Source organism: Carettochelys insculpta, chromosome 1 (genome assembly GCF_033958435.1).
Source record: "Carettochelys insculpta isolate YL-2023 chromosome 1, ASM3395843v1, whole genome shotgun sequence".
Taxonomy (NCBI): Eukaryota; Metazoa; Chordata; order Testudines; family Carettochelyidae; genus Carettochelys; species Carettochelys insculpta.
Window position 1 is genome coordinate 272427606 of NC_134137.1, and position 15160 is coordinate 272442765.

The window sequence follows — 15160 nt, forward strand, 5'->3', positions numbered from 1 at the left end:
AAGTACGTATATTCATATTTAATTAGATGTAATAAAGATTTTACATTCTGCGCACTTATTTTCTTACATGTTGAATGTTTTTTTCTTTTCTCATATGAACACAGCTGAAATTTCCATTGGTTTGGGTTACATTAGACCATGGTTTCCCAAACTGGGGGGGCGTGCTCCCCTGGGTGGGGGCATGAAGAAATTCCAGGGGGAGGCATGAGGTGACCCGACCCCCCGCATCATTGTCCCCACCTAAAGAAAAAGCGGGCCTTTGCTTCTGCTCTCAACCCCTGCCATTTTAGTGGGTGACCTGGTGCAGCCGCTATAAAAAGCAGGCAGCTGGTGAAGACCCTCATGCAAAGGTGAGTGAGTGTGGGTTGAGGGCGGGGAGGAGGAGGAGGAGGAAGAGCATGGAGTTAGATGTGGGTCTTGGGGTGTCTGGCTTGGGTAAGGGGGGTGGGGGTAAGAGCAGGGGGCTGGTGGTGCCTGGCTTTGTGGGAGGGGAGGGGCTCCGCCGGGTGGTTCGCAGGGCTTGCGGGGCTCAGGCGGCTGGTCAGCTTGCAGGATTCATGGGGCTTGGGTGGCTGGCCCCAGCATCAGAAGGCTCAGGAGGCTCAGGCTGGCGGGTGGGTGGCTGGCCTGGGCAGTGTGGGGCTTGAGTGGGCAGCTCAGGTGGCTGGCCTACAGCTGGGCTGGGCAGCTGGTGGGAGAGTGGGTAGCTGGCCCCAGTGGTGTGGGGCTCAGGCAGGTGGCTCTGGCAGCACAGATCTCAGCTGGATGGGGCAGCTGGCGCAGGGCTCAGGCAGCCAGCCAGCTGGGGCCACACCAGGCACCCGCAAGGGGCCAAGAAAAACTATTTGTCCTTATTTTTAATTTTAAATAACATTTTATATAGTTTTTGTGTTTATTGTAAATTACAAATTGAATTTTTTGTTACAAGGGCTACGTCTATACTAGCACACTACGTCAAAGTAGCCTATTTCGACGTAAGAACATTGAAATAGGCTACTTCGACATGTATCATCTACACATCCTCCAGGGCTGGTGCCATCAATGTTCAATGTCGAAGGAACAACGGAGGACATCGAAAGGAGCTGCCCCAGAAGGAAATGTGGAGTGTCCACACACACAAGCGCTCCCCATTGAAATAAGGGGCCAGCAAAGCCTCAAGCTGCTCCTTTAAAGGGCCCCTCCCAGACACACTCACCCTGCACAGCACAAGATCCACAGAGCCGACAACCGGTTGCAGACCCCATGCACGCAGCATGGATCCCCAGCTGCAGCAGCAGCCAGAAGCCCTGGGCTAAAGGCTGCTGCAGGCGGCGACCATAGCAGGGGCTGGACAGAGCATCTCTCAACCCCTCAGCTGATGGCCGCCATGGAGGACCCCACTATTTCGATGAAGCAGGATGTGGATTGTCTACACATGCCCTATTTCAACGTTGAACATCGAAGTAGGGCACTATTCCCATCTTCGGATAGGAATAGCGATTTTGACGTCTCACCGCCTAACGTCCATTTCAACATCGAAATAGCTCACAGCACGTGTAGACACGATGCATACTATTTCAACGTTGTGCCAGCAAGTGTAGATGCACCCAAGGGGGTTGGATGATGGTAAAGATGTGGGTGTGTGTGAAGGCTTCTCAAAAAGCAAAAGGGGGGCATGATGTCGAAAAGTTTGGGAACCACTGAATTAGACAGTTTTAGGGGTAGGGAGGCTGCCAGTTGCAGAAATGAAAAGTGGGGCTCAATGTAAAAAGCTTGCTCACCCCGATCTAGACTAAGAACAATTTAAAGCCTCTGTTAGAAGCCCATTGTGTAAGTGTAAATAATTGAAAGTTCAACACCTCGGCTCACCTGAGGATCCCTTTCCCTGGGGTGAACATCCCAGTACCTGGATAAAACATTTTTAGAGCTGCTATATATTGGTGGAGCTGTATAGAGGACGGAATTCAAATGAATACAGAAACTTGTCTCTGCTGACTATCTTTCTACTTTTCTACACCTTTTCTTTCCATGGTCCTTGGGGCTTTGTTTTCTGGGTTTTGGGTTAGAGGGCCCTGAAAAGCAGGAGTTAAGCTATGCTGAATTTTTTTGTGACCCCAGAGGTGTGAGCTGGCTGGGGCGTGAAGCCCTGCAGACAGTTCCAGTCCTGGGGTCCCAGCCAGGGTAAGGGAACCCCGGCAGCCCTGGGGCTGGGAGCTCTGCTGGCAGCACCAGCCCTGGGGAGCCGACTAGGAGAACCCCAGCAGCCCCAGGGCTGGGAGCTGGTTGAGGCATTGAGCCCTGCCAGCAGCTCCAGTCCCAAGGACCTGGCTGGGTTCGATGAACCCCAGCAGCCCTGGGGTTTGGGAGCTGCTGGGGACACAGAGTACCTTAAATTTATATTTAAATTAAAATTATTACATATGAGCAAATAATTTCACACATCACATTTTATGAATTAATAAAATTCTAAAACAATACAATTAATATAAAATATTAAATTCTCAATTATATTCAAACAAGTCCTGAAAAAATATTATAATATACACTCATCCCAACTTTGTGCTCGTAGGTGAAAACTCGTAAGAGGGACACTAAATTCTCCTTAAAATACACATAAAAGCCGTGTCTACATGTGCACGCTTCTTCGAAGTAGCGGCACTAACTTCGAAATAGCGCCCATCACGGCTACACGCACCGGGTGCTATTTCGATGTTAACATCGACGTTAAGCGGCGAGACGTCGAAGCCGCTAACCCCATGAGGGGATAGGAATAGCGCCCTACTTAGACGTTCATCGTCGAAGTAGGGACTGTGTAGTCGTTGCGCATCCCGCAACATCGAAATTGCGGGGTCCTCCATGGCGGCCATCAGCTGAGGGGTTGAGAGACGCTCTCTCTCCAGCCCCTGCGGGGCTCTATGGTCACCGTGGGCAGCAGCCCTTAGCCCAGGGCTTCTGGCTGCTGCTGCTGCAGCTGGGGATCCATGCTGCATGCACAGGGTCTGCAACCAGTTGTCGGCTCTGTGGATCTTGTGTTGTTTAGTGCAACTGTGTCTGGGAGGGGCCCTTTAAGGGAGCGGCTTGCTGTTGAGTCTGCCCTGTGACCCTGTCTGCAGCTGTGCCTGGCACCCTTATTTCGATGTGTGCTACTGTGGCGTGTAGACGTTCCCTCGCAGTGCCTATTTCGATGTGGTGCTGCGCAACGTCGATGTTGAACGTCGACGTTGCCAGCCCTGGAGGACGTGTAGACGTTATTCATCAAAATAGCCTATTTCGATGTAGCGTTCACGTGTAGACATAGCCAAAGTCTCTGATTGCTTCCTAGAACTGGGCAAAGGAGTGGTGGCAGGTGGCGCTACTTTTGGAAGGTAAGTGAACCTTAGGGTTGCGGGGGAGGAGGGAGTTTAAAGGCTCGGGGCAGTTTAGGGCCATGAGTGGGAGGGAGGTTAAAACCTTGTGGTGGGTTGGGTCTGTGGGGTAGATCAGGGGGTTCAGGCTGCTGAAGGTTGGGTGTGTGGTCTGGTGGAGTGGGGTCAGGCTGAGGTGGGTTAGGTCTATGTGGCTGGCGGTGAGGTGAGGCGGGGGTCAGGCTGCCATGGGGCTGGCAGAGGTGCGGGGTCAGGCTGTTGCGGGGCTGGTGGGGAGGTTAAGGCTGATGCAGGTTGGGGCCATGGGGCCGCCAGCAGGGGGTCAAGCTGGTGCGGGGCCAGTGGGGGGTGGGGAGGAAAGAGTCAGGCTGCCACAGGTTGGGGACGTGGGGCTGGCAGGGGGTCAGACTAGGGCAGGTTGGAGTCACAGGGAGGGGATTGGCCTTGTATTAGTGGGGGGGGAGTTCACTCATTGAGTGACCTAAGGTAAGTAAATGTGTCTCTCGTTTAAGCAAGTACTCGTTAGTAAAGTACTTGTTTAACGAGGGATGAGTGTATACCTAAAACATAATTTATAATAAATAATTACGACTTTCCAGTAGAAGTACATTTTCTTTGGTGGCCATGAAAGCTATCAGTTTTTGTTTGTGGGGCGCTCAGTAGGCTTTGCGTTTGACATGCCTGCTGTACAACAAGAAGAACTCAATTATGGTAAACTTCATGCCAATTTTTACTAGGTCAGGCTTCCTAACTAAGAGAACAACTGTTTAAACGTAGAAAAGCAAAGCAAGTGGGGCTATTACCTTATACAGGAGTGAGCAAACTTTCTACCTCAGGCCTCACTTTTTGTCCCTGCGATTAGCAGGGTCCCCCATAACCATCTAATGTAATCCAGACCGATGAAAATTTCAGTTATGTTCAAATGAAGGAAACCCTTTTGGCATGTATAAGAAATAAGAATGTATAATGTAAAAACTTTATTAATTGGTATATACATGTAAATACACATACATAAAAATAAGAATGTATTTCAACATTTTAAATTAGATGGATGAGCCTGAGACCCAGCAGCCAGTCGTGCTGTACCCCTCTTATGAAATTTCACCCCCACAAGAGGCCTGTCTCCACACTTTTCATACCCCGATCTAATATAAAGTGTCAAACACTTCTATTTGAACAGTGGTCAGAATAATTGTTAATCTCTTCACCTTCATTACTGCAGTGCAAAGTAGTCAATTTTCCAGATTCCTCATAGCTGTGGGGAAATAGCTTTGATGTTGCTGTAAAAAGTGAAAAATGATTCCTCTTTGAGCTGGATTTGAGGTGGCCTTGGCTGGGGCTGGTCTTGGGATGTTGCTGTGGCAGTTAGTGACAAAAGAGAAAGCAGAATTTTGAAGTAAAATGTTTCAGATATTCCATATATGGATTCATTTTTCACTAGCCCCTTGCAAGGTTCAGGGACTTTTTACAGTCTCATGGAACCCTCCAGACTTTGAGAACTACATGCACACCAAACCCTCCTCGAATGCTGTCAGCTATGCTCTTATGGGTATACAAGGGGTGTGGCCTTGCCAGTTAGTCACTGAGATATAAGAACAAACTGAAGTGAATGGAGAAAGCCCATCTGACATATTATGAACCTTGCTTTAATATATAGTTGTGAAAGGGTACTTGTGGTTTCAGACTTGAAGAGTGCATGATTGACAAAAGGACATATTTAATGAGATGCCAGAGATATCTACTGAACCCCTACCTATGCAAGAGTGTACAAGAAATATTACTTCTTTTTCCATGCTTACTATGTAATGTTTGATGGAACATAGACGGTGGAACATAGTATTAGGGAGACCAAAAGCCTGTCTGTTTTCAACACAAATCTAATACAAATAAGGTTTTCACCAGTTTAACAGATGAAGTGGGGAACTGAAGATGGTCCTCTCCTGGGTGCCATTTGGTATAGCAGACCTGTTCTCTGATTGTAATTATGATTATCCAGTTCAATATTATCCATCCCAAGCATACTTTGCAAACATGCTCACAACTGTAACTTAATAACACTGACAATATTTCCTAACAACAGATAACATTATTTACCTTTTTAGAAAATTGTTGCTCATGACAGCTAAAGATTAGCATTGAATAGAGCCAGTCTTGTGGGTTGCAGGGGCAATACAGAGCACTATAAAGAACTTTATTAATGCTGCTCATATTGATCAACCCATATTCTTCTAGACATAATGCTCTTCTAGCTGAGATTGTCAATTAAATGGTCTAAAGAAGGTTGTTTAAAAACATGCCAAGAACAAATATTGTGAAAAAGATACTTCTGTTTTATTATGAAAGACACACCATCTGTCCTAACAAATACTGTGATAATGATCATTTTAAAAGAAGCAAGAGATTTAAGTTTAATTTTATTTTCATCATTTTATTATTGTTCCAATAAACAATATGCAAGAATGAGTAGATTTCTTCATTTTTGCTACAAAAAGGGACAATAATTGAGAATTCGGTAATCAGAGCAGACATTTTACATTTCTGTCACCCAAAAGAAAAGTTTATGATCTCCACCAACTGCACATAATGGAAGCGTCTGATGCCAGGTCAAACCAGATCCTACAGCTGCGGAACCAATGAGAATGGGCTACAAAACAAAAATAAAAGGACTTTTTCTTATATATATATATATATATATATATATATATCATACTGATATTTACAAGTCCAGAGCTAAAATACACATCACAAATTCCACAGACAACTAAAACATAAGGCTTTTGCAAAAAACCCACCATTTAAAAAAAAAAAAAAAAGGATTTAAATTAAATTTTCATTGCCTGCTATCTATTTCTATTCCAGCTATTGTACACAGTGTTAAACTAAGAGATACTACAAAATGTTCTCAAAATGATGATACTCTGCAAAGACTCCAGTCTATCTATAAAGGCTGTCACCATATCATTTCCCAATTACTTTGGTAAAATCTGTTTTTATTCAGTGTTACAATTAGTATGCTTGAAAACAATGTGCTTTTTGTGTCAAAGACAATGAAAATCTGCCTAATATAAAACTGTCTTTCCTGTGTGCTATTATAGAATTTAATTGGAGTACATTTGAATTACAAAATATTGTAGGATTTCTTATAGGTTATTTAGTTTTTATTTGCATTCTGCAAGATAGAACTCAAAAGTGGAATGATTCAAGTTGCCTTAATAAAGCAAATACAATTCTTATTTTCTAATATTCTGAACAGTTGGAATGCTTGCATGTGGAAACAGACAAATGATGGAAAGAACAAAGATGAAAGATCAAATTGCATTCCTCTTGCAATTGTACAAAAGTAATAAGTGGCATAAGCCCACTTGATTTGACTGATGATCCTTGCTTAGTTCTTCAAAAGGCATGACTTATTCTTCTCCTACCATCATTCTCAATACGCTATCTTGGGGTATTATTTCTCAAGCCTCAACTTATTAATCAGTCTGAGAGAGAGGGAGAGAATGTGTGTGACAAAAGCTACCACAATCACCTGATTGTATTCATAAACTATGATTGTCTAATTCATTCTTGAGCCTTTAATACAACTACGGATGATTCTGTTGGTGATACTTGTAGAGGAGAATGCCATATGTTAATGAAAAAGACAAAAAAGAAATTCCCTCCTTATACCTTATATACATTTTATTTCTATTCATGTTCAGAACACGAAGAATTTTAAACAAACTTATTTTAAACAAAATAAAATATCAGAATCCTTCTGATTTAGCCCTATTATAATTAAACTAAAAAGGTGGAAAAAGCATTAAATCCAGAGCTGACAGTATTCTAAGATTTTAGTAACTCTGGCATGGAAAAAAGGATAACAGTAGTTATAATTTCTATATGATCTTGATCAACTTTTAAAGGTATAGATGTTTATACATGGATTTAGAGAGATCCAACACAAAATGTAAAATTTATAACTTTACCTGAGGGTGTCCTAAATGATGAACTTGAAGCTGACTAGTCATCTTTCCTGGATATCCAGTGGTTGCAAACAAGTTTTCATTCACTTTGGACCACCTATGAATAAATTAAAGGCACTTTAAAATACACATGGTAGAACATAATGAGCAAATTATTTTTGTCTGCAGTTAAATATTGTCTGAAACCATCATAAATTCTACTAAAACCCAAGAAATACACGTACAGAGATGTTTTACTTTTGAGACACTTCCAATTCAATTTTATCTACATGACTTCAAAACCAATTAATGAATGTGTTATACATTAAGGACCCCATCCTGACAAGCTGCAGTCTTTCTCAACTCCCTTTATAATCTTATTATAACCTTGCAGGATGTAGCCATATAAAAGCTATTAATGGAAAGGACACAAACATGAGAAGGAAATAGGACCCCAGCCCCAGAGCTGTGTAAGTGTAGGTAGACACACGCACTTGTGCAGAGCCCAGCCGTTTAGCAATAAATAAATGGTCACATTTTTTCACTTTGTTGTACTGCTGTATTACAAGATGCATCGCACTTTAGGCATTACTGCAAACAATAAACAATACTTGCTAAAAAGAGATTTTAAAAATTAATAGGATCCTAATATATTTTTTTTCCAAATTCACTTACTATAACCTGCCCTCTACCACTATACCTGAACAATTTGGCTCGATCCACATGGACAGGTCTTTTATCTTGAGGATAGCTATAAAAAATAAAAGACATTCCAAGTAAGCATCCCTCCCACAGTACTATAGGAAATGATACACTTTACTTCAGAGCACAAGGACAAAAAGTACAGATCATTTAAAAAAGTGTGAAGGTCAAGTTGTGGGATGGGAAAACATCTGTTGACAAAAATTCTTCTGACAATCACGCCGTATCTCATATTGATTTCCCACATGTGAGTCTTGAGAGGTTAAAGTATTACATTTGGAAGAGAAGGAAGGGGAAAAAGATAGAAAATACAAAAGCCATCAAAAATAATTTAACAATTTTCTTCAGGCTTTACAGAGCTTGTTTTGTTGATGGTAGTTGTAGTTTGTCACATAAATTAAAAAAAAAAAATCCTAGTTTTCTATTAAAGACATATTAGTACCTACAACCTAGAAGAGGGCTCAATGGCTGGGTCTACATGGAGGGGTACTTCGGGCAGCTTCATGGTAATGAGCAGTCTCACAATAGCGAACGGTTACTCATTAGCATACTCATAGTTGCACAAGATCTTGTTGCCAGCAGAACCTCCTACTGGCAGTAAACAGGCCGTGTAGACATGCCTCTGCTGGCAAACCCTCCCCTCTGTTGGCAGCCCCTTATGCTTGAAAAAATTCAGGCATAAGGGGCTGGTGACAGAGGGGGTTTTTGCCGGCAGAGTCTCATCTACATGGCCTGTTTACTGACAGTAGAAGCTTCTGTTGGCAGCAAGATCTCATGTGGCTATGCCAATTAGCTGTGTGAGTATGCTAATGAGTGGCCATTTGCAATTGCAAGACTTCATATTAGCATGAATCTGCTGGCAATACCCCTTCATGTAGACTCAGCCAATATGATTAACATATAAAAAACAATGCTGTGAAGCAGTTTGGGTTGTTACATGTATGTCATGCCCAATATAAAACTAGAAGAGTCACTAAGTGAAAAGTTCAACCACCTGGGAGTACACATCCCCATACCTCCACACATAAGAGCTTCCCATTACCACAATTACCATGTGCAACAGACCATGCACTGCAAGTTTAATTCTGCTCCACTGTCACCATTTCTGCATGTTCTCCTTTAACTGGATAATTTTCTCCCTCCAGAATACACAGGGCATTGTTGGTCATGGAAGGAGAGGACGGTTTATTAAAGGGTGTAAAAGAATGCTGGCATTCACAAGGGGACATCATTACGCCCTGTAGTGACACTATTAGGCGAAAAAAAATCTAACCTGTCTTAAAAAAAAAAAAATCAATTGAGACTAAGGTGACCACATGAGCTGAAATGGGAGCTCCTAACCACTTTCAAGTTCTCTGTATAAAAGCTGAGCCTCTGGGGCAACTGAGGATCTGAAGAAAAGCCATGATACCCAGGAGAATGGGGGTGGGAAATGGGGGGAGAGAACACAAAGTCTACCATCTTGTGTGAAGCAAGTGTTACATTTGGTGCAAGACAATATGCAGTTAGGCATTTATTAATTTAACCCTTTTCTCCCTGCTTGTCATATTTCTGTGGATTAACAAACAATATTTTGAAGGAGCTGAGTTTGCTGGCCAGTTACAACTCCTGGAGAAGTTGACAGCAGGACCCAAAGACTTGTTGGTTCTGGTGAGATAACCTAATGGATGAACAAGACCAGTGATTCATTCTAAAAAAGGGGCAACTTATGGTTGTTCACTCTTAGAAGTTTACGTGTATGCCTGTCACTTGAAAGAGGTGCCAACAGAAAAGTCAGAGGTAGAGCCGGATTTTGAACAATACTACTTGGACCTGATTTTGCAAAGATGAATTCATATGTTTAATTTTGTAATCTTAAAGTAGTTCTGTTTAACTGATAAGGATCTTACTTCCACAAACAGTCTCAATTAAGTCAATAAATATGCTTATCCAGATAAACATTCACCCTCCTTAATAAGGCTGGCACATTTTGCCTCATAAAATTCAATCTTTAAGTAAAAGTTCAAAAGGTACTGTCATAGTCTAAATTTTAAACATGTTTTCTCTTTATTTTAGATGTTCATAATTTTAATTGTGTAAAAAGAACTTCGCTTTTGGTACAATCATCAGAAGTCACTACAATTCTAACACCATAGTAAAATGGCATAAGAGGTGAATGGACTGGATGGCTGCAGAGGGGAGGCTTACATCATTCTTGAGATCAGACAAGCCCAGTTTAGGTCATGCTGTCATCAATTTAAAGAATGGGTAAGCCAGATACTGAGTCTCTGTTGGGAAGAGGAAGGAAAGAAAGGGAAACCACTGAGGAATAGGGAGTGAAAAAAGTGGTGATAGCGGCGGGATGGGAGGGAGGCAGTCCTCAGGAAACCCTCTCAATTCTTCCTAAAGCCCCTGTTTTCTTCATCAAGTTATCTAACGACATTAGTGTAAATTCCATCCCCCCAGCATTTCAACTATAATAGCAATTTAGCTGAAATGAGAGAAATACAGCATCATACACTACTTAAAAAGGTTTTGTTATGGGTACTTGTTTTTGAATGATAATGGTAAAGTCATAAATTCCCTGCGGAAGGGAGTGGGACTGTTTGTTATGGAAATGCTAGACAACAAAGCCCTACTTCATCCCCATTTAGCAAAGAAAGCATCTAAGCACGTGCTTAAGAGCTTTGCCAAACTGGGGCCTTATGCATTGGCTATAACTTAAATGAAGCTCTGTGTACCTAAGTAAAACATCAAAATATCATCCCTAGTCATGCAAATGAAAGAGATAGAGTGGGAAAGTCTTCTCAGGTTGACAGTGATACCTGGAACGCGTAATATCCCAGATTAACCAATCATTTCCTGCAACTGCTCCAATTTTAAGGGTATTTCTTAAACACCAATGTGCTGACATCAGTGGTATTTGTTCTGATCTAAGAGAGAGTATGGCCTGCTGAGTAATAAGATCATAGAATCGTATTGTTCCATTCTTCTCCGCTACCATCAACTGCAAAAGAAAGCAAAACATAGAATATGCTCAAACTTTGTAAACTGCATTCTTCATAACGGGCCACAATTTAAATCTTTATTACTGCACAACAAACCAAAATCTTAATAGGAACGGAAGGTGTGACACCCTGCTTTTTGGGGCTTACTTTGATAGGGCTTATGGTGGAAAATCAGCTCATGAATAGACTCATAAATGATGGGGAAGTCAGAAACAAATTTGGGTAGGACGCATTGAGGTAATCTGAGGTATACCTTTATCCTGAAGACAGTATAAAGCAGGTCAGCTATCAAAGCCTCTAATTTACAAACTCTCTGAGCAGAAACAATTGCCACTAGAAACATAATTTCTATGGAAAGTTTAAAAGCCTATGAGTAGCAAGCAACGAAGGGTCCTGTGGCACCTTATAGACTAACAGTAAAGTTTTGAGCATGAGCTTTCGTGAGCACAGACTCACTTCATCAGATACTGGTCTTGGAAATCTGCAGGGCCAGGTATAAATAAGACAGAGCAAGGGTGGGGATAGCAGGCTTAAACAAAGACTGTGAATGGCTGGCTAAATACAAAAGCAGCTTCCCCTCCCTTGGTGTTCACACCTCCAGATCAACTGCTGGTAGTAAACCTCACCCTTGCTGACTGAGCTAACGTTGTTATCCCCACCCTTGCCCTGGCTTATTTATACCTGGCCCAGCAGATTTCCAAGACCAGCAGCTGACGAAGTGAGTCTGTGCTCACAAAAGATCATGCTCGAAACTTTTCTGTTAGTCTATAAGGTGCCACAGGACCCTTCGTTGCTGTTACAGATCCAGACTAACATGGCTACCCCTCCGATATGAGTAGCTAGTGGCTCAAAGGGAAATTTCATAAGAGAATTAAGAACTAAGTTCATCTCCCAAGTTGGCATGTGCTCCCTCACATTTAGGAATAGATTTGATACTCTTTGATGAATCTGGAAGTTGCAGCATGAGCTAATACTTAGAAACCTTTCCATGGAGAACAGAATGTGGTGATGGCCGCTTGGTAGATTTTATGCAACACTAAAGAAAGACTTCAGATAAATAACAGCTGAACCTCTTCACAGATGTGGAAGGTATGAAGAGAAATCAACATAAATTAAAATTTGATGTAATTTAGTCTATGCTACGACAAAAAGTCAACCACAACAGAAAGTATCAGAGGGGTAGCCGTGTTAGTCTGGACCTGTAACAGCAACGAAGGGTCCTGTGGCACCTTATAGACTAACAGAAAAGTTTCGAGCATGAGCTTTCGTGAGCACAGACTCACTTCATCAGATGCTGCATCTGATGAAGTGAGTCTGTGCTCACGAAAGCTCATGCTCGAAACTTTTCTGTTAGTCTATAAGGTGCCACAGGACCCTTCTTTGCTGCCACAACAGAAAGTATCATTAGATTATATCCTTTTCTTGGAGGCTTTACACTACCTATGTGCAGACATCTACCTGGGCTCACCTCCTTTCATAGGGGAGGGTTGCAGTAAGTGCAATGAATTGTTTCTCTCTCCTAGGCAGTGAAAGCACTGTGATGATCCATCAATTGCTGAGATAGATTCACTACAGCTGAACCTATTTTTGAAATCTGTGGAGCTGGGCACACTTTTGACCAGTGGGGGCCCCCAAGCAAGGGTAAGCAGAAGACAAAGCCCTCTTTTTTTTAAGCAATAGCCAAAATAAAATGTAGATGAAGCAAATAAAGTAAAAAAGCTTAAAAAGAAGCTAAAAGTAGCAATTCTAAGAGAATTAACAATCCAGGAATGGATAGCTCCACCTCCATCTTTAGACAGGTGCTACTGGAGAAGGAACTCAGGAGAGCTCACCTAGATACCCTTGCAGCAGGCAGGGAGTAGTGCATGTATGGGCTAAACAGACAAGAGAGGTGCTGGAACAGGGGATGCCATGGAACCATGGCCCTATCACATTTTACTAGCTATAAGTGCAACCAACCCTGGGGAGGAGGGGGCAGAGAAGAGCAAACATGGGGAAGAGTCTTGAGACGAAAGGATGTCATGAGGAGGCAGTGCACAGCTTGGGCATCTATTTTTAGGAAGTTTCTAGGGGCCCACACAGAGACTGCTACCAAAGTTCTCAGATCAGCAGCTGTGCAGGGATGCAGACATACCTACAGTGGAGCACACATAAGGACACTACTTGAAGGACTACCAATGAAATTACAGAATCTGCTGATGAAGAATACAGACTGTGCTACTACAATGAATTCCAATCACATTATAACTTCAAAATTTTATAGTTTAGAAAAGCAACACACATTTACATACCGTTTTAAGAAAAATAAACTTTTAAAAAGCACAACCTTAAAAGCCTCCTCAGGATGCCAGCACACACTCATTCCAGGAGAACGTAGAACAAAATGAGCCTTTTGATTTCCTTCCAAATCCCAAACCCTATAAAAAAAGGGAAAGAAAAGTATTTACTGCTGTTTGCAAAAAACATTAATTTCCAGCCTTAACCACTGACAACTGTTAACCAGAGAGGAGACCAGAAACAAATAAGGTCTGATATCTATACTCTGTCCTCTGAACACAAAAATATCCATTAGAAGGCATGATATTGAGAGGTGTTAAATACCTACAGATCTCTCCTAAGGCTACATCTACACTATGAAATAAAGTCAAATTTATTAACCTTCACCTTGTAACATTGGGCTTTATAAAGTTGAAGTTCAGTAGCTGCACCTCCCCATAAAGTTGACTTACCATGTACCCACTAAACTGTCAAAGTTCAAATCTTGCAGCAGTGCATTGTGGAAACCTCCCACAGTTACCTCAGCCCCAATGCATTCTCTTTTTTTTTTGCTGGTGCTCCATGGGAAAGAAATGCCCTGCAAGTGGTTGTGGGTGTGTGATGTCAGCTTCCCATAGTGCATTGCCCTCATTCTCCACGCACTGAAAGTAAATGGCCAATTTTCAGAAGGAAAGAAGGAAAAGTAGTGACTCCAAGGGGAAAGAAAACCATGACTGAACCACGTCAATAGGTTGCTCAACTCGTTTTTCCCCTCAGTGAAAGAACACCAGACACTGGAAGAATCTGGATCCATGTGAATAGGGAAAGACTTAATATTATTCACAGAGAAGGAAAGTAGGGAATCCCCAGGGAAATGAAGCCAAGCAGGTGGTGGGCTTCAGAAGCTGAAGCACTCTCCAAAAATATGCTCTGGGAACATGTAGCTGACTGTGCCATGTCAACAGTTATCTCTGTTCCCCAGGTGAAAGAACACCTTTCATAAGGCAGGAAATCTTCAATCCCACAAATCCATGATAACAGTGGGTTAAAACCAGACCACATACTCAAAGGTAGGGAGGGAATCAGGTCAACAGGTACCTCAGTTTTCCCCTGGTAAAATGCAGCAAACAGGCCATTGCTGAGACTGTGGCTCCCCTGAGCCACACACTTTGGGAAGGGAGAGTACTGGAGCAGTGTGCCTAGGTAGAGCGGGGGGGATGGGGGAGAGCCCTGAAAATACACAGGGCTGGGGGCCAACTCCCCAACAAAACGGTCCTGTTGACATGGCACAGTCACCTAGTTTCTTATTTGTCACCCCCCAGCACATGTTGCCTCAAGGGGGCCAGCCATACCCTGAAAATCTTTGCTGCAGGGGAAGCCATCCCCCGGCACCCACTCTCAAATATATTTCCCGCCTGGGGAGCCACCCTCCTGGCATGTGTAGCCTCACAGGGGTCAGCTATCTCCCCGCAATGCTTGGTGAGCCTCTGGAAAACGTGAAGCGCACAAGTCTTAACCCCGTGCAGGCCAGGATGTGCTGCAGTCTGGAGGCATGGTCTGGACTGCACAACCAGCATGTGGTATGGTGTGGCAGGAGCTAACCATGTGATGTGGTGGGAGATGGCATGCCAGCTGCATGGCTCCTGTGGGGGAGTGAGGCTGCCCTGTACAATTGTGAAGCACAGGAAAGAAGTTTCTTAGACTTTCCTAAATTCTGCTAAATTCTGTGCAGGGAGGAAGCCTTCACTTTACACAAGGTAGGATGTGTCACTCACTGTCTGGTTCCAACAGCCAAGCTGCCATGTAGTGCGGTGGAGCGGGGGGCTAGCCTGCCAGCCAAACTGAGACCCTGGCTCTCCTGATAACTCTGTACTAGGGCTCTCTTTCACAGCTAGATGTGATCGCCAAGCTAATCATAGAGAAATTA

General features: G+C 43.0%; 1 protein-coding gene across 2 annotated transcripts in view; it reads right to left on the reverse strand.

Annotated features, from left to right (window-relative positions):
- Nucleotides 1–4472: 4472 nt before the first annotated feature.
- NUP37 (nucleoporin 37) overlaps nucleotides 4473–15160 on the reverse strand; it is a 46704-nt gene continuing 36016 nt past the window's right edge. For both annotated transcript variants that reach the window (XM_075007653.1, XM_075007663.1), the window contains exons 6-10: nucleotides 13304–13394; nucleotides 10795–10976; nucleotides 7989–8039; nucleotides 7313–7406; nucleotides 4473–5988 (exon numbers count right to left, since the gene is read on the reverse strand). In XM_075007653.1, coding sequence (XP_074863754.1) covers nucleotides 5875–5988; nucleotides 7313–7406; nucleotides 7989–8039; nucleotides 10795–10976; nucleotides 13304–13394 — 532 coding nt within the window. In that variant the 3' untranslated portion in view covers nucleotides 4473–5874. The remainder of the gene's footprint in view (nucleotides 5989–7312; nucleotides 7407–7988; nucleotides 8040–10794; nucleotides 10977–13303; nucleotides 13395–15160) is intronic.